Source organism: Trichosurus vulpecula, chromosome 2 (genome assembly GCF_011100635.1).
Source record: "Trichosurus vulpecula isolate mTriVul1 chromosome 2, mTriVul1.pri, whole genome shotgun sequence".
NCBI classification, from domain to species: domain Eukaryota; kingdom Metazoa; phylum Chordata; class Mammalia; order Diprotodontia; family Phalangeridae; genus Trichosurus; species Trichosurus vulpecula.
Window position 1 is genome coordinate 4,731,254 of NC_050574.1, and position 18,564 is coordinate 4,749,817.

Consider the following 18,564-nt stretch of genomic DNA (forward strand, 5'->3'; position numbering starts at 1 on the left):
CAGGGGATCCTCCTCCAAGTCAGGAAAACTGATGTCCAACAGCATCTTGCTAAGTCTGTTGTTCATTGTGTCCAGAACCAGGCCTTCAGTCAGTGAACAGAAAAGCTGGAGATATGAATCTGAGGGGGGCCAGGCTGAGGGGCTTCAGGATCTGAGGTAGGAGAGCTGTTGAAAGGGTCAGAGACCAGGTCGAGTGACTCTGCATTAAGAAGCTCCTGGGGTGACTCAAAGACAGCGGCATTCTTCAGTGGGGGCGTGCTGAGATCCAGTTGCCCTATGGAATCTGGCAGCAGGGAGAAAGATCCCTGGGGAGCACACACTGGGCTGAAATCGAGCCTTGTCTCCTTGTTTGGGGGTGTGAGCCTCCGTGGGTCTGGGGTCATAGGGAGAAGAGCTTTGCTGGCGTGGAGGAAATGTATAGCTTACTTCACATATCTTTGAGTGGTGTTTTAAAGGGAGCTCCTTCATCCTGAGAGTGGCTGAGCTGGGAAGTGGGCTCTGATGCCTCTGGGAGGAAGAGGGGATCTGTGTTTTGTCTGGAGGGTCCAGGGATCTGGCTGTTCTTAGCTAGGTCAGATAAGGGGCTGTTAACTTCTGGGTCAGGTCATCTTCCTGCTTTCCCTCCACTTAATCTTGAGCATGTCAGAGACACCCATGGTGGGGACTTGAGGCCTGTTGAAGACCTGAGTCTTCTTGGGTCTGGAGGCAGAGAGAAGGGAAGGGTCCTGCTCAGGGTGTGGTATCTTCTCCTTGACCACCAGAAAGGGAGAGGGCCACTCTTCCAGTGACCTGGGATATCTCTTCCATGAGCTGGAGATCTTCTTTGACAGACAGAGCCTGAAACAAAGGAGATAGCCCTTCCCCAGGGAGGACTTATTCCTCTTTCAGTGATCCAGAAGTGGAAAAGGGAGATAGTCCCTCATCAGCTAGCAGCATCTTGGGGGCAATGGGTACTCACTAGCTGTGATGGACAAGTTCTGAGCTCAGGAGAGAGGCAGCCTGGGGCAATGGCACCTTCCCCGGAGGTTGCAGCACCAGAGCCAGCTTCACCGGGAACTGGATGGGTACTAGATATGAGCTGACCCTTGGGAGTAGTGGCTTCATCTTCTGCCTTATAGTCAAGGGGAGCTCAGCTTTGAAGCCCAGGTTTCTGTGGAGGTCAGGGATGGAACGCTTGTATTATGATTCCAAGCACTCAGACAATGGGGGAGACCCTGGCTCCAAAGGCTACCAGCCTGGTTTGGCAATGTACTCAAATAGGGAACGTGATCCTCAGTCCATGTATCACTGTCTTTCAAGGTCATGAGTTTCTGTTCAGTGTTGTTGATGGCAGAATGGATCATGGCTGTGTAGGAATAAGATAGCTTCTCTGATACAGAATCCGCTTTCTCTTGCTTGGTGCTGTAGGAATCCTGTCTGTGAGAACTCATCTTTCTGAACACTGAATATTGGTCAGATTCTCATCAAGAAGGCAGCCTGCTGCCTCACTTCCAGCTCCCATCCTGGACTGGAATGGGTTCCCAGTGGTGTTGTGAGGGTCGCATCTCGAGTTGGAGGTTTTGGTTCCATGTTCTCTGCTACCACTTCTGCCCTTTTGGCCAATTCATGTCCTTGGTTGGAGGCTGGGAAGCAGGAGGATGGGCAGGGGCCTGTCTGCTGCTGATAGGCATGAATTCCATGGTCCCCCTGCCTCCACTCTCTTTCCCTTTGACAGTCAGAGCTGCAATGATGCTCTGTATAACTGTGTTGGTGGGAACTGCCACCGCTGGGCGGATGAAGGGGTTTTTAGTTTGTTCCTCAGCTTGAAATTGAGGGAATTTTCCTTATGATTTAGCCTTTATGCCTGTTCTGAGGAGGGAGAATTTTCCCTTCACCTTCTCTCTTTCTCCTCCAAAGGTCCTCTAATAGATCACATGACGTCTCTAATTCCATATGGCGAAGAAATTCTTAGTAGTCCATTTCTCAATTTTATTCTACTGCAAGTATGAAAAGATGTTCTCCATAATCCATTGGATTTTCACAACTGTGTTTCTAAGTGTTGGCTCTGACACTCATCAAGGATGTGACCTTTGGGCAGATCTTTTCTCTGCGCTTCAGTTTCCTCAAGTAAATTGATGAGTGTTGGACTAGGTGAATTCTGAAGTGTCTTTCAGCTCTAAGTCCTATGACTTTTGATGCTTTAGGAGTTGGTGACATTCCAGGATGTGGCTGTGGACTTCACCCCAGAGGAGTGGGGCCTCTTGGACCCTTCTCAGAAAGAGCTGTACAAGGAGGTCATGCTGGAGAATGCCCAGAACCTGCTCTTCCTGGGTAAGGACACTTCCTCTGGAGCTGTGAATTGACCATCAAAGGAACTGTCCTCATTTTCTCCCTAGTGTTTAGGAATGATTGGGAAGGCCAAAACGCAGATCTCTTGTGTCTGAGAGAATCCTCTTGCTGCTTGGTTTTCCTATGAAAGGCCTTTCCAACGTGTGACAGAAAACTAGGAGTTTCCTTTGTTGCACCTGAAGCTGTCCCTTACTAGTTTTAGGGAGCCTAAGGTCAAAGGTCAAACCAGTGTTGGAGAATCTCACACAAATCTCAGAGGTTGTACCTAGCCTGACCTCTCCCAAATCCTCAGAATGTCAACAGAAATGGTGGGAAAGGAAGGGAAAGGAATATAAGCATTTATGTATACCTACTATGTGCCAGCATTGTGCCAAAAATATTATTTAATTTGATCCTCATAAGGAACCTGTGAGTTAGATGATGTTATTATCCCCATTTCACAGTTGAGGAAACTGAGGCAAGCAGAGGCTAAGTGACTTGCCTGGGGCACTGAGCTAATAAGTTTTTGAGATTGGATTTGAACTCAGAGCTTCCTGAATCCAGGACAAAGTCTCTCTGCATTGCACTGCCAGCTGCCTCGTAACTTCTAGATAATGGAATCTGTGTTTTCAGCCCATCTTTCTATGAAAGAAGTGGAGAAAGCAGAATTTCCTGATTCCAAATTGGCTTCCACATGATCTCTTTCCCTTCCCCCACTATGGCTCCCAACAGTAAATATCATGGCAGAGGTTCTTGCGGTGTCCTGGGAACCTCCTGTGATGCTCCTTTCCTGCACCCTTTCCCCAGAGAGAGCTAAGTTACCAGTGTCTCTCCATCGTCCTCCCTTCCTTATCCCATGCCCAGGACTTCCAGCTCCCAGAGAAGGTTTGAGCTACCATTTTGGACAAGGGGAAGCACTGTGGATGTTGGAGCAAGAAGATCCCAGAACCTCCTGTCCAGGTGAGTGAGGGGAGAGCAGGTCTGTGAGGGCTGTTATCACAAGTGAAGGTTATCACATTTCACAGTGAAGGAAGTCCTAGACTTGGGGGCAGGAAGACCTGGCTTGACATTCTATTTCTGACATTTTTAGCAGTGGAATCGGGGAATGTCACTGAACGTTTTAACCTCAGTTTCCCCATCTGTAAAATGAAAGGGTTGAATAGCATGGCTTTTCAGTTCTGTTCCAGTGATAAAACCATGATCCCATAAGATCCATTGTTTGGAACTTTGGGTCACAGAGCTCTCCTGAAGTTATCTAGAAAGGACCTAGTTTGTTTGATACAGTCTGTTTACTAGAATATCTTCAAGTCCGCAAGCATTTCTTAAGTGCCTACTATGTCCCAGGCCTCATGCTAAGTGCTGGGGATTCAGAGAAAGGCAAGAGACATGCCCTCCTCTCAAGGTGCTCCCAGGCTAATGAGGAACACACCATGGACAGAGCCATATACAGAGCTATATACAGGTTAATTTGGAGCTGTTCAAGGCAGGGAAGGCACTTAGATTAAGGATAGTTGGAAAAGCCTTTGTGGAGGGTGGTCTTGAGCTGGGTCTTCAGAGAAGCCCAGAGGAGCACTCCAGGCATGAGAGGTAGTCAGGGAAAGCTCATGGAGACTGGGGATAGTTTGTCCTGTTCAAGACATAGAAAGGAGGCCTTTGGTACTGGATTATATTATATGTGGAGGGGGAGTGAGATGAAAGAAGACTGGAAAGGGAGGAGAGGGGCAGGTGAGGAAGGCCCCTAACATCCCAACAGAGGACTTTTTATGTCATCCTGGTACTAGGGAGCCACTGCAGTTTATTGAGGAGGCAGTGAGGTGGTCAGATGTGAGCTCTAGGAAGGTGAATTTGACAGCTGGGTAGAGCATTGATTGGTCTAGGGAGAGACTGGAGACAGTGAGACCAAACAGCAGGCTTTTGCAACGCTGCAGGTGTGGCATAATTGGCATCTGAACCTAGAAGGTGGCAATGTTGGGAGAGAAGAGGAAGGATGGTATATGTGAGAGATGTTGCGAAGGTGGAATCAACAGGACTTTCCAAAAGATTGAAGATGGAGGGAGAGTGATGGTGTGAATGTGAGAGATGGTGAGCAGTGGATGACATCTCTTTTATGAGTCTGGACAATGGGGAGGGTGTCCTGGATAGTGTTAGGTAAGTAGGAAGATGGGAGGGTTGGGGGAAAGATAGTGAGGTTAGTTTGGGACATGGCAGGAGGAGAACCCAAAGAGACTGTGTGTCACCAAGACTGAGAGGGAAGGGAGTATAAAGGAAAAGGGGATGAGTGATGGTGTCAAAAGCTGCTGAGTGGTCAAGAAGGTTGAGGAGTGAGAAAAGAGCCTTTGGTTTAGCAATTAGGAGATCACTGGTCACTTTGGAGGGAGGAGTTTCAAGTGACCAGTGAAGTTGGGAGCCAGAATGCAGAGTTTTGTAGGAAGTAAGAGTAAAGGAGTTGGAGACCTAAAGTGTAGATGGCCATCTCTAGGTGTTTAGCCATGAAAGGGAAGAAAGATAAAGGATGCTATCTGCTAGGTGTGGATAAAGTGAGGGATTTTTTAAAAGGATTTATTTATTTATTTTTAGTTTTCAGCATTCACTTCCATAAGATTTTGAGTTTTAAATTTTCTCCCCCACTGTCTCCTCCCCCTTCCTCAAGATGGCCCGCAGTCTGATTATAGGCTATACAGGTACATACATATTAAACACATTTTCCCATTAGTCATGTTGTAAAGAAGAATTAGAACCAATGGGAGGAGCCACAAGAAAGAAGAAACAAAACACAAAGACAGCAAATAGTCTTCAGTCTGCATTCCCACTGCATAGTTCTTTTTTCTGGATGTGGGCAGCATTTTCTAGCATGAGTGTTTTAGAGTTGTCTAAGATCCTTGTATTGCTGTGAAGAGCTCAGTGTGTCAGACTCAGTCATGGCACAATGTGACTGTTGTTGTCTACCATGTTTTTCTGGTTTCACTTCCCCCAGCATCAGTTCATTTAAGTCTTTCTTAGGTTTTTCCACTTGCTCATCAGTTCTTATGGAACAGTAATATTCCATTCCAGTCACGTACCACAACTTGTTCAGCTGTTCACCAATTGATGGCTGGAAATCAATTGATTTCCAATTCTTGGCCACCACAAAAACAGTGCCTACAAATATTTTTGTACATGTGAGTCCTTTTCCCATTTTTATAATCTCTTTGGGTTAGACCCAAAGTAGTATGTCTAGGTGAAAGGGTGAACATTTTTATAGCCCTTTGGGTATAGTTCAAAATTGCTCTCCAGAATGGTTGGATCATTTCACAACTCCACCAACAATGCATTAGTGTTCCAATTTTCCCATATTTTCTCTTAACATTTATTATTTTCCTGTTTTATCATTTTATCCAATCTGATTGGTGTGATGTTGTACCTTAGTTTTTTTTTATTTGCATTTCTCTAATCAGTAGTAATTTGCAGCATTTTTTTATATAACTATAGATAGCTTCAGTTTCCTCCTGAGAACTGCCTGTTCATAGCCTTTTCCCATTTGTCAATTGGGAAATGACTTGTGTCCTTAGAAATTTGATTCAGTTCTCTATATGTTTTAGAACTGAGGCCTTTATCAGAGGCACTGGCTTTAAAAAATTTTTTTTCCCAGCTTTCTGTTTCCCTTCTAATCTTGGTGGAATTGTTTTTCTTTGTGGAAAACCTTCTTTAATTTCATGTAATCAGAATCTTCCGTTTTGTATTGCAGAATGTTCTTTATCTCTTATTTGGACATAAGTTCTTCCCTTTTTTGTAGAGCTGACAGGTAAACTATTCCTTGCTCTCCTAGTTTGCTTATTATAATATCAGTCTTTATACCTAAATCATGTAATCATTTTGACTTTTTCTTGGTGTAGGGTGTAAGACCTTGTTTTATGCCTAGTTTCTGCCACACTTTCTTCCGGATTTCCCAGCAGGTTTGCTAAATAGTGAGTTCTTATTCCAGAAGTTGGAGTCTTTGGGTTTATCAAGCAGTAGATTACTATAGTCATTGACATGGAATAGGTACCTAACCTATTCCACTGATCCACCACTCTGTTTCTTAGCCAGTATCAAGTGGTTTTGTTGCTTGCCACTTTATAATACAATTTAAGGTCTGTTACAGCTAGGCCACCTAATTCCCTTGAATATTCTTGACCATTTGTTCTTCCAGAAGAATTTTGTTATGATTTATTTCTAGCTCTGTTATAATTTTTTGTTAATGTGATTGGCATGGTACTGAATAAGCAAGTTAATTGAGGTAGAATTGTCATTTTTATTTCATTAGCTCAGCCTATCTATGAACAAGTGATATTTTTCCAGTTATTTAGATCTGACTTTATTTGTGTGAAAAGTGTAGTTATGTTCTTACAGTTCCTGGGCTTGTTTTGGCAGGTAGCCTCTCAAATATTCTATATTATCTATAGTAACTTTATTCTTTTGGTTCTGTTTTGTAATTTCTTGATTTCTCATAAAGTTACTAGCTTCCTCTTGCTCCATTCTAATTTTTAAGGCATTATTTTCTTCAGTAATCTTTTGGACCTCCTTTTCCATTTGCTTAATTCTGCCTTTTAAGGCATTCTTCCCGTCTTTGGCTTTTTGGAGTTCTTTTGCCATTTGGGTTAGTCTATTTTTTAATGTGTTATTTTCTTCAGTATTTTTTCGTTCCTCCTTTAGCAAACTGTTGACTTGTTTTTCATGATTTTCTTGCATCACTCTCATTTCTCTTTCCATTTTTTCCTCTACTTCTCTTACTTGATTTTCCAAATCCTTTTTGAGCTTTTCCTTGGCCTGAGACCAATTCATATTTTTCTTGGAGGCTTTTGATGTAGTCTCTTTGACTTTATTGAATTCTTCTGGCTGTATGTTTTGATCTTTTTTCTCTCCAAAGTAAGATTCTATAGTCTGATTCCTTTTACACTGTCTGCTTATGTTCCCAGCCAATTATTTGACTTTTGAGCTCTTTGTCAGGATATGACTGCTTCCAGAGTGGAGAGTGCTGTGTCCCAAGCTTCAGGTATTTTTTGCTGCTGTTTTCACAGCTACATCTATTCTGAGGTGGTATGATACTCCTCTCCTGGTCTTTGCTCTGGTCTGTGAGTGCAAGCACTCCTTTGTGTCCTCCAAGAGGACTCCCTTTCCACAAACTCTGCCATCCCAGCACTCCTCCTCCCCCAAGGACTGTCAACCAGGACTGTGACCCAGATCCAAGCAGAGCAAAGCAAGAGAATCCTGCCTCAGCAGAAGCAAATTGATCCCTGCACTCCCACTCTGATCAGCCACTTGATTCCCCCTACTGTCTGTGGGCCTGGAGCTCTGGAAGCAGCTGCAGTTGCTGCTGCGGCTGCTGACATCACCTCTGCTGCCCCTGGGCTGGAGCCTGTCTACAATAACTTTAAATTGATTTCTGCATCTCTTACTATTGGGCTTTTTTAGTAATGTATAGAAATGTGGATGATTTACTTGGGTTTATTTTGTATACTGGAACTTTGCTCAATTTGTTGTTTATTTCAAGTAATTTTTTTCCTTGATTCTCTAAGTATATCACATCATGTGGAAAGAGGGATATCTTTATTTCTTCTTTGCCTATTGTAATTCCTTCAATTTCTTGTTCTTTTCATTGCTCAGGCTAACATTTCTAGTATCCTATTGGATTACAGGGGTCATAATGGACATGCTTGTTTCACTCCCGATCTTATCGTAAATGCTTCTAGCTTATCTGCATTGCATATAATGTTTGCTGATAGTTTTAGGTAGATGCCACTTATCATTTTAAGGAAGACTCTATTTATTCTTATACTCTCTAGTGTTTTTTTAATAGGAATGGGCATTGTGTCTTGTCAACAGCTTTTTCTGCATCTCTTGAGATAACCATATGGTTTCTGTTAGTTTTGTTGTTGATAGGCTCAATTGTGCTGACAGTTTTCCTATTATTGAACCAACCCTGCATTCCATTGTATAAATTCCACCCTGTTATGGTGTGTTATTCTAGTGATATGTTGCTGTAATCTCTTCTCTAAAATTTTATTTAAAATTTTTGCATCTATATTCATTAGGGAAATTGGTTTATACTTTTCTTTCTCTGTTTTGGCTCTTCTCAGTTTAGGTATCAACCCCATATTTGTATCATAAAAAGAATTTTGTAGGACTCTTTCTTTGCCCATTATCCCAATAGTTTTTATAGTATTGGAATTAATTGTTCTTTAAATGTTTGATAGAATTCACTTGTAAATCCATCTGGCCCTAGAGATTTTTTCTTAGAGCATTAATTGATGGCTAGTTCAATTTCTTTTTCTGAAATGGGATTATATAGGTATTTCATTTCCTCTTCTCTTAATCTGGCAGTTTCTGTTTTTGTAAATATTCATCCATTTCAGTAAGATTGTCAAATTTATTGGCATACCTACAGTTGGGCAAAATAGCTCCTAATTATTGTTTTAATTTTCTTTTCACTGGTGGTGAATCCTCCATCTTCATATTTAATGCTGGTAATTTTCTTTTCTTCTTTTTTTTTCCAATCAATTTAACCAAAGGTTTACCTATTTTATTGGGTTGTTTTTTTTTTTTCATAAAACCAGCTCTTAGTTTTATTCATTAGTTCAATAGTTTTCTTAATTTCAGTCTTACTAATCTCTCCTTTGGTTTTCAGAATTTCTGATTTGGTGCTTAACTGAGGATTTTTAATTTATTTTTTTAATGGCTTTTGTAGTTGCATGCCCAATCCATTGATCTCTTCGTTCTCTATCTTATTCACGTAAGCATTTGGCTATATGAAACTTCCATTAAGAACCACTTTCTCTGCATCCCAGAAGTTTTGGTATGTTTTCTCATTATCGTCATTCTCTTGGATGACATTATTGATTATTTCTATGATTTGTTGCTTGACCCACTCATTCTTTAGGATTAGATTATTTTGTTTCCAATTCATTTTTAGTCTAGCATTCTGTGGCCCTTTGTTACATGTACTTTTTATTGCATCCTGATCTGAAAAGGATGAATTTAACATTTCTGCCTTTCTGCATTGTATTGTAAGGTTTTTATGCCCTAATCCATGATCAATTTTTATGTAGTTGCCATGTACCACTGAGAAAAAGGCAAGTTCTTTTCTATCCCCATTCAGTTTTCTCCAGAGGCCTACCATATCTAACTTTTCTAAAATTCTATTCACATCCTTAAGTACTTTCTTGTTTATTTTGTGTTTAAATTTATCTAATTCTGAGAGGGAGAGTTTGAGGTTCCCTCACTAGTATAGTTTTGCTTTCTATTTCTTCCTGTAACTCTCTGTAATTGTCCTTTAAGAATCTGGATGCTGTACTACTTGGTACACATGTGTTTACTTATCTTATTACTTCATTGTCTATGGTACCTTTTAGCAGGATGTCCTTTCCTTCCTTATGTCTTGTAATTAGATCTATTTTTGCTTTTGCTTCATCTGAGATCAGGATTGCTAACCCTGCTTTTTTTTTCTTCAGCTGAAGCATAATATAGTCTACTCCAGCCTTTTATCTTTACTCCATGTGTATCCTTCTGCTTCAAATGTGTTTCTTGCAAACAACCTATTGTAGGATTATGGTTTTTAATACACTCTGGTATCTTCTTCCATTTTATGGGAGACTTCATCCCATTCACATTGAGAGTTGTGATTACTATCTGTGTCTTTCTCTCCATCCTATTTTCCCCCGTTTATGCTTTTCTTTCTTCTTTCTTCCCTTCCCTCCTCACTAGTTTTGCTTTTGCCCATTGCCTCCCTCAGTCTGCCCTCCCTTCTATCAGCCCCCTCCCTTTTCTTTCCCTTTTCCATTACTACCTTTTACCTCCTTTTTATCTACCCCCTAATTTTTCTTTCCCCTTTTCCCTCCAAACTTCTGATAGGGTAAGTTACATTTCTATACCTGAGTATATTATTCCCTCTTTGAGTCAGATCTGATGAGAGTGAGGTTTTGACAGCGTTCTTCTGAAAGTGAGCATTTTTTGAGGCCTGAGGAGATATGATTTCACTTCTGGCAGTTTGGAAGGAGGCAGTATAAAGGGAGAAATTGAAAATAAGTGAGAAAATGGAGATGATAGAGTAGTGAATATGCTGAGAGAGCAGGAGGCCCCTCCTTCATCAGAGACTGGGGTAAAGGAGGAAAAGAAGGCATCTGATTTTATGTGAGATAAGAAAGCTCAGAGTAAATGTATAATTATTTCCCTGAGATATGAGGCCAACTTCTCAGCTGAGAGCATTGGTAGGAGCAAGCCATATGGGAGGCCTGAGTAGGAATGTAAAGATCTGGAAAAGGTGAGATAGGGAATCAGTTAGGGAGGTGTCAGGGCCCAGCTGAGATGATGTTACTGAAATTTGTAGTGGATCCAAGTAACCTGATTTCATGATCATCTCTCTTCATTAATCAGCATGTGAGTAGGCCTGAAGGCCAGTATCTTATCTTGAAGTAATCCAATGTTGAGGCCTGCATAAGTCACCAAGCCAAGTTCCTTTAGGATTTTTGTGGTCCAGTCTTTGTCTCCATTCTTGGAGAACCATTGGCCAGATCCATGTAGGTGACTGCCACCCTCAGTTTAGGGAGAAGGTACATAGATTCCCAGGTGTCCCAAAGCAGGACCCTACAGTAGCCTTTGGGATCTGCAGCATTGGGTCTGGTCACAGCTTGATACAGGTTATAAATGTACAATTATGTAAAACATTTCCGTGTTAGGTTGTGAAAGAAACTACAGACAAAAAATAACAAAAGAAATAAAGAAAAAGTATACTTCTATCTGCAGTCAGACTCCATCCATTCTTTCTCAGGAGATGGATGGGATTTTCATTCAGAACTGCCTTAGATCATTGTATTGCTGAGAATAACCACATCATTCACACTTGATCATTGTACAACATTGCTGGTACTGCATGCAATGTTCTGGTTCTGCTCATTTGACTTTGTATCAGTTCATATGAGTCTTCAGTTTTTTCTGAAAACATCCTGCTGGATATTTCTTATAGCACAACAGTATTTCATCACAATCACATACAACCGTTCATCCATTTCCCAACTGATGGACAACACCTCAATTTTCAATTCTTTGCTACCACTAAAAGAGCTGCTATAAATATTTTTCTAAATGTACGTCCTTTTCATTTTTCTTTTTTAATCTGTTTGAGACATAGATCTAGTAGTGGTATTGCTTGGTCAAAGGGTATGCAGGGTTCTCTAGTCCTTTGGGCATAATTCCAAATTGCTCTTTAGAATGGTTGAGTCAGTATACCGTTACCAACAGTGCTTCAATTTCTCAGTTTTCCCACATTCCCTCCAACATTTATCATTTTCCTTTTCTGTCATTTTAGCCATCTGATAGGTGTGGAATGGTACCTCAGAGTTGTTTTAATTTGCATTTCTCTAATCAATAGTGAATTAGAGCATTTCTTCATAAGACTATAGATAGTTTTGAAAATTGTTTTGAAAACTGCCTATTCATATCCTTTGACTACTTATTAATTGAGGAATGTCTCTTATTTCTCTAAATTTGACTCAGCTCTATATATATGAGAAATGGGGTCTTCATCAGAGAAACCTGCTGTAACAATTTTTTCAAAGTTTATGATGACCATTTCCCTCCATCCTCCCCCTGCCCTCCATTTTTCTTATTCTCTCTCTCCTTTCACCCTACCCACCCTCAAAAGTGTTTTCCTTTTGACTTTTCTCTCCCCCAATCTGCCTCCCTCTTATCAGCCCCCCACCCCTTCTCTTATCCCCTTCCTCTCCTACTTTCCTTTAAAATAAGAGAGATTTCTATACCCAACTGAGTGTGGATGTTATTCCCTGTTTGAGTCTGTTGTGATGAAAGTAAGATTCACCCTCTCTCCCCCCCCCGCCCCCACTTCTCACATCTTTTCCCCTACTGTAAAAGCTCTTTCACACCATTTTATGTCAAATAATTTACCCTATTCTACCTTCCCATTTCCTCTTATCCCTTCTCATCTCTTAATTTGTTTTTCCAAATGAACTGAGGAACAGAACTGTCTTCTTTCTACCACCGGCACACTGGCTACACTCTCACAAAAACTTTTCTTGAATGACTGACCTATGTGGCCAACCAATTCCTTTGGAAATCTGCCCAGTTACTAAATAAGTTGTGATATGTGATTATGAAGGAAATTATGAAGTACCATGCTATAAGAATTGATGAGCCCAATGATCTGAGAAAGTCGTGCAAAATCTTGCACAAGATAATGAAGAGAGAAAGGAGTAGAACCAAGAGAACATCATACATAGTACCAGCATTGCTGTTTTAAGAATGACTCTGAGGGGCAGCTAGGTGGAGCAGTGGATAGAGCACCGGCCCTGGTGTGAGGAGGACCTGAGTTCCAATCTGGCCTTAAACTTTTGACACTTACTAGCTGTGTGTCCCTGGGAAGGTCACTTAACTCCTATTGCCTCACCCCCCACTCAAATACAAATAGAATGGCTTTGAGTGATTATAAATACCCAAATTAAGCCAAATTAAATTAAGGCCATGTAAAGAAAGGCACTATCTGCATCCAGCTAAGAAATGATAAATATCAGTATGTATAGAATTATTTTATGTACGTTTATACATGCACATATATATGCATGTGTGTGAGATACATAGATGTAGATACGTGCACATACCTATTTTTGTCTAATGGTAGCCATCTTTAAAGTGGGGGAGGGAGGAAGAAAAAAAGTAGAAAAAAATTTACCTGATAATTTCATTGTATATTTGAAAGGAACAGCAAGTCGTATGTGCTAGATTTACAGTTTCCTGCACAATTGTATTTTGTTAATTGTGCTTTTTTATGGTAATATCTGATTTATTCCGTAACTATGAATTAATGTAAAAAAAGGGGAAAAAATTTATTTAACTGAAGAAAAATAACACAAGTGGAGGATAAATTGAAATCAGAAAAAACCTTAAGACTGTAATGAGGCCAATATAAGACTGCTTGTGTGTGTGTGTGTGTACCTATGTATATATGTATGCGTATATATGTGTGTGTGTATATATGTTTGTTTATTTATTTATTTGTTTATTTGCAAGGGGCAAGGTAGGGCAATTGGGGTTAAGTGACTTGCCCAAGGTCACACAAGGACTATTTTTGTAGAATGGTTGTGATGGTCCATGATGGTTTCAAGATCACTTGTAAGGCATTCATGGCTTCCAAAGAGCCTGCCATCTGTGCAAGTATTTGTAACACCTCAATCTGGTGATTACCCTGGGAATGAGCTTTGCTGTGCCTACACGGTAACCTGGGAATGACTACCGTAGTGTGGTGACAGCAATCAAATGACCACAAGTGCATGCCTGGGACCATCCACTGGGAATCAATTTGCACTTGAATTTCAAACTTTTCTGAGTGCTGGGAAACAATTTGATGTCAGTTGGAGAAATTGAAGGAACGTGTTGCACTTAATCAGAAGTGGCCAGCGTTTGGTATAATCGCTGCATGAATCTGAAAAGCATTGTACACCTGGTCCTGAGAGTCTAGAATTACTGCAGAAAAACCATTGTGCTTGAAATTAGTGGTTTTTGTTGTTCTAGTGCAAAATATTGATGTATTTACATTTATTCTATATTTATATATTAATACATTACATATTCCTATACTAAATAAATTTATACAATTAAATCAAATGATATATTTACATTTATTTTATTTACTTAAACATATGCATGACTAAATTGGGCAATTATTTCCTGCTCCAAGTTCCATTAAAGAATTTTTAGCTCAAACCCCTTAGGCCACTATTATGGAGGCCCAAAGGGTTTATCAGCCACCAAATGGCTGGTGCTACAGTAGGACCAGTAGTGAAGCATGCTGTCCAGTTCCTGACAGAAGGATGACAGACTGAAAGTTCTGTGTAACAGATACTGCTTTTGCACATGGGAAAGAAATGGATTTTTAAAATCACGGTCATTCCCATTGAGGAGCACAAGTATTCAAAGATAAAATTTTAAAAAAGAAACACATAATGGCTCTCCTAAAAAAGTGATGGATGAGTCCAGAATATAGCACGCCTCAAGTGAATACACAAAACAAGGCTTGCAGTTATGTGGTCTTAGACCTAAGAACAGAAGAGAGAAAATAAAAGGGATCACCAGGGAAATTAACTATGCTTATAGACATGATGGGTAGTGAAATAGTGTGAGTATTTATTGTATAGGCCACAGATGGCTTATCTTTGGGTCTAAAGATACTATAAGAAAAGTTGGACACACACAAAGTTGAAAATTACTAAAGAACAGCTTTTAATCTTAGCTTATGATTTACAAAGAAGGACTGATAAATTATCAAAATTGATCAATAAAGAGGAACAGGAAGAACCCCAAGCACATTAGAAAGTACAAATAACAACTAGTATTTGGAGAAATGCAATGGAGATCCTGTGAAGGGGTGGAGAGTGGGGGGAGGCTGGGTTGTGGGGGTCACATGCCTCCTGGGACTGTGGGATTCTTTGCTCAGGAAGGTCTCCAGAGATCCAGGGTCCATAGTGTTTGGGCATGTTGCTGTGGAGACCAGCAAGTAAGAGGCCACCTGTGGGAGATGACAAGGGTCTCAGAGACCCCTCTTAAAGATTTCTGTACCTCCCTCCCACCCTGAAGTGTTCTGCACAGCAGGAGGGACCCTCACCTGTCTCATGTCCGGACTATACACCTCAACCTTGGGCTGTTTGTCTGAGTGTTGAGAGTTTTGGACAAGATTGGAAGAAATGCATTCAAATCCTGCCACTGGATCCTAGTTGCTGTATACTTTATCTGAGCCTCAGGCAATGATGGAAGACTTCTACTTAAAGGCTTCCTTATACCCAAAGTATGCCCCCTACAGTCAGTGCAGAGAACCAGAATCTTAACCTCTGGGAATCCTCCAAGTATCCTGACATAGCCACTGAAGGGCAATGACATAGAGGGATATACAGTCATGAAGAAGGGAAGTAATCACTAGAAGACTGGCTGGAGCTGATCGTGTCAGGGATCGTTGTCCAGTCCTGGTACTTGGCTACGGTCACCTTCTATTCCAGAGTGAGATACTGGTCCACTCCCTACAATCAGGGAACTTAGTGATGCCTTCCCAAGGGAACTATTTTTCAAACACCTGAGTACAAATTGGCAATCATCACTTTTAATAAGCACAATGAATTTAACTATAGGATGTGAAAAGCAGTATAGCTTTTAAAAATCCAACTAAACTTGTATTTTAAAAATGTCTGGACTCAAATTACATTTTCTAGTGTATTTCTCTTACTGTTCATTGGGCTTGAACTCATACTTCTACAGCAGTGCCTCTAAAATGATATTCCAGACATGCCAAGGGGGTACTTGTTTAAATGACTACTTACATAATGATCTACATACATGCTCACAAATACAAACAAATAAACATGTAATAATAAAATAATTTTTCTTTTTAAAAACAAAGTACAATAGAGAAACACCGTCTAGACAGAGCATGCCCAGTCACAGGGTTTGAATTCCAGTCTCAGCTACAGGGATGTTGGTTAGGTCCCTCAGCCATTCTGAGCTCATGGCCTGAGCTGGGCATGTAACGTGGATGATGGTTTCCCCTATATTGTAGCATTGTTATGAGAATCCTGTGTTGTGTGTGAAACTCCTTGTAAATTAAATCATCTGGGATGTGAGCTAAAGGCATTTTCAAATGATTGATTCTGCACATTTAAGTTTGAAGACTCTTTTTTTCCCTAGGGAAATTAATTACAAATGAGTTACTCTCTGGCAATGGAGGAAAGTGGATATATTTGGTTATATGTGCATGTGCCCATAAATAAACAAATGTTTCTTTGCTTCCTTCAGATGGAGAGACCCAGCTTGAAGTCAGGGAGATTGCTTCAGATCCAAGCATTTCTGTGGAAGAATCACCACAGCCAAGATTCATGATTGAGAAAAAACAAGAGAGTCACTGCGAATTTAATGAAGATGGAAAGAGTTTCAGACAAAGTTCAGTCCTAATTCCTTGTGAAAAAAGGACCTCTGGGAATGGCTGTTTACAAGATCATAAATATAGAGAAAGCTTAATTGGACAGGTAGGGCTTATTGAGTCTCATGGGAAGCCTCCAGAAGTGCAAACTTATCAATATAATGAATGTGAGATGCCCTTCAACTTGAATTCAGAGCTAATTAGACATCAGAAAAGTGATCCCAGAGAAATGCTTTATACATGTAATGAGGGTGAGAAGGCCTTCACTCAGAATTCAAAGCTCATTGACTACCAGAAAATTGAAAATGGAAACACTGTAGAGAAATCATATCCTTGCAGTCAGTGTGGTAAGGCTTTCACAGAGAAGAGAAGTCTTGCTTCACATCAGAGAGTCCACTCTGGTGTTAAACGTTATGGATGTAATCAATGTGGAAAGACTTTTAAATATGGTTCTGATCTTGATAAACATCAGAGAATCCACACTGGAGAAAAACCTTATGAATGTATTCATTGTGGAAAGACTTTCACACAGAGTTCCCATCTTTTTGTCCATTGGAGAATCCATACTGGAGAGAAACCTTATGAATGTAACCAATGTGGAGAGACTTTTAGATGTGGTTCTTTTCTTGAAAAACATCAGAGAATCCACAGTGGAGAAAAACCTTATAAATGCGTTCAGTGTGGAGAGACTTTCACACAGAGTTCTAGTCTGTCTCTACATCAAAGTGTCCACGCTGGAGAGGAAACTTATTACTGTAGTCAATGTGGAGAGATTTTCAGACAGCGCACTAGTCTTGCTGAACACCAGAGAATCCACACTGGAGAGAGACCCTATGAATGTAGTCTTTGTGGAAAGTCCTTCACACAGAGTTCCAGTCTTTTTCTCCATCAGAGAATCCACACTGGAGAAGAATTTTATGAGTGTAACCTATGTGGAAAGGCTTTTAGATATAGTTCTTGGCTTGATAAACATCAGAGAATTCACACTGGAGAAAGACCTTATAAATGTATTGAGTGTGGAAAGACTTTCACACAGAGTTACAATCTCTCTGTACATCAGAGAATCCACACTGGAGAGAGACCTTATTACTGTCAATGTGGAAAGAGTTTCAGACAGAGGTCTGCTCTTGATAATCATCAGAGAATGCACACTGGAGAAAAACCTTATAAATGTTGTCAATGTGGAGAGACTTTCAGACATCGTTTTAGTCTCGCTCATCATCAGAGAAGTCACGCTGGAGACAAACTTTAAAAATGCAGTCAATGTGAAAAAACTTTTACACACAGATCCATTTTTTCTCTACATCACAGAATCCACAGTGGAGAGTAAACTTACAGTTGTAATCAGTGTACAAAAAATTTCACAAACACTTCTTATCTTGTTGCACATCAGAGAATCCACACTGGCAAGAGACCTTGTGAATGTAATCAATGTGGAAAAACTTTGAGATGTAGTCCTGGTTTCACCCCATCTTAGACATCCCAGATTTTGTATTATGCATGTACCCCTTTAAATGTAATGATTTTTTCTTGGACATACTATTGTTTTTCAATTGTCAATAATATTCCATAACATTCATATCCCATAATCCCATCAGCCATTCCCCAGTTGATTAATACTTGTTTCCTGTTTTTTTTTTTGTTGACACAAAAAATTCTGTATAAATATTTTGGTAACTGTTAGACATTTATGTAATGATTTCTTTAGTATGTGGCACAATGGATAGAATGCTCCCTCTGGAATCAGAAGACCTCAGTTCAAATTCAGTCTCTGACACTTCCTAGTTGTGTGACCCAGGGCCAGTCACTTAACCTATCACTATCAGTTTACCCCATCTATTGTAGGATGTGTATACTAGTAACACCTCTCTCTGAGAGATAATGTGAGGATCAAATTTGACAATATCTGGAAATTGCTTTGTAAGCATTAAGTCACTCCTTAAGTGCTAGGTATTAACCTTCCTTGGGTCATAAGTCTCACAATATTTGGCTAAAAGATTTGGACAATGTAGTCACTATTTTAATAATTGAGGTTGTTATTCAAAACAATTTAGAGTAAGGCAATTTGTTATAATTTTAGGGCTCTGGATTTAGAATCAAGAATACTTGAGTTCAAATGCTCCCTGAGATGCTTGCTTGTTGTGTAACTCTGGGCAAGGAACAACCTCTATTTACCTCAATTTACTCATCTCTAAAATGAGGAGGTGGATCCCAGTGATTACAAGCAAAGCCTCCAAAGGAAAGGCAAATTGGACACAAGCCCACCGAGAATTCTTGAAAGATTTCAACAAAGAAATAATAAAAAGCAAAAGATTTTTAAAATCCAATAA

General features: G+C 40.3%; 1 protein-coding gene and 1 pseudogene across 1 annotated transcript; one reads left to right on the forward strand and one right to left on the reverse strand.

The window, feature by feature from the left end:
- Positions 1-729: 729 nt before the first annotated feature.
- Positions 730-1,932, reverse strand: LOC118835614 (annotated as a pseudogene).
- A 350-nt stretch (positions 1,933-2,282) lies between these two features.
- LOC118835616 (zinc finger protein 501-like) lies at positions 2,283-17,486 on the forward strand. The gene is made up of 3 exons (XM_036742815.1): positions 2,283-2,310; positions 3,115-3,267; positions 16,111-17,486. Exons 2-3 carry the CDS (start codon positions 3,231-3,233, stop codon positions 17,484-17,486), a joined length of 1,413 nt encoding a protein of 470 aa, XP_036598710.1. The 5' UTR covers positions 2,283-2,310; positions 3,115-3,230.
- Positions 17,487-18,564: the final 1,078 nt, after the last annotated feature.

What these genes read in the sequence shown, in the direction of transcription:
- LOC118835616 (XM_036742815.1), top strand. Translation starts at nt 3,231, where the DNA reads ATGTTGGAGCAAGAAGATCCCAGAACCTCCTGTCCAG. An exon ending in TCCCAGAACCTCCTGTCCAG is followed by an intron (nt 3,268 to 16,110) that starts GTGAGTGAGGGG and finishes TGCTTCCTTCAG; the next exon opens with ATGGAGAGACCCAGCTTGAA.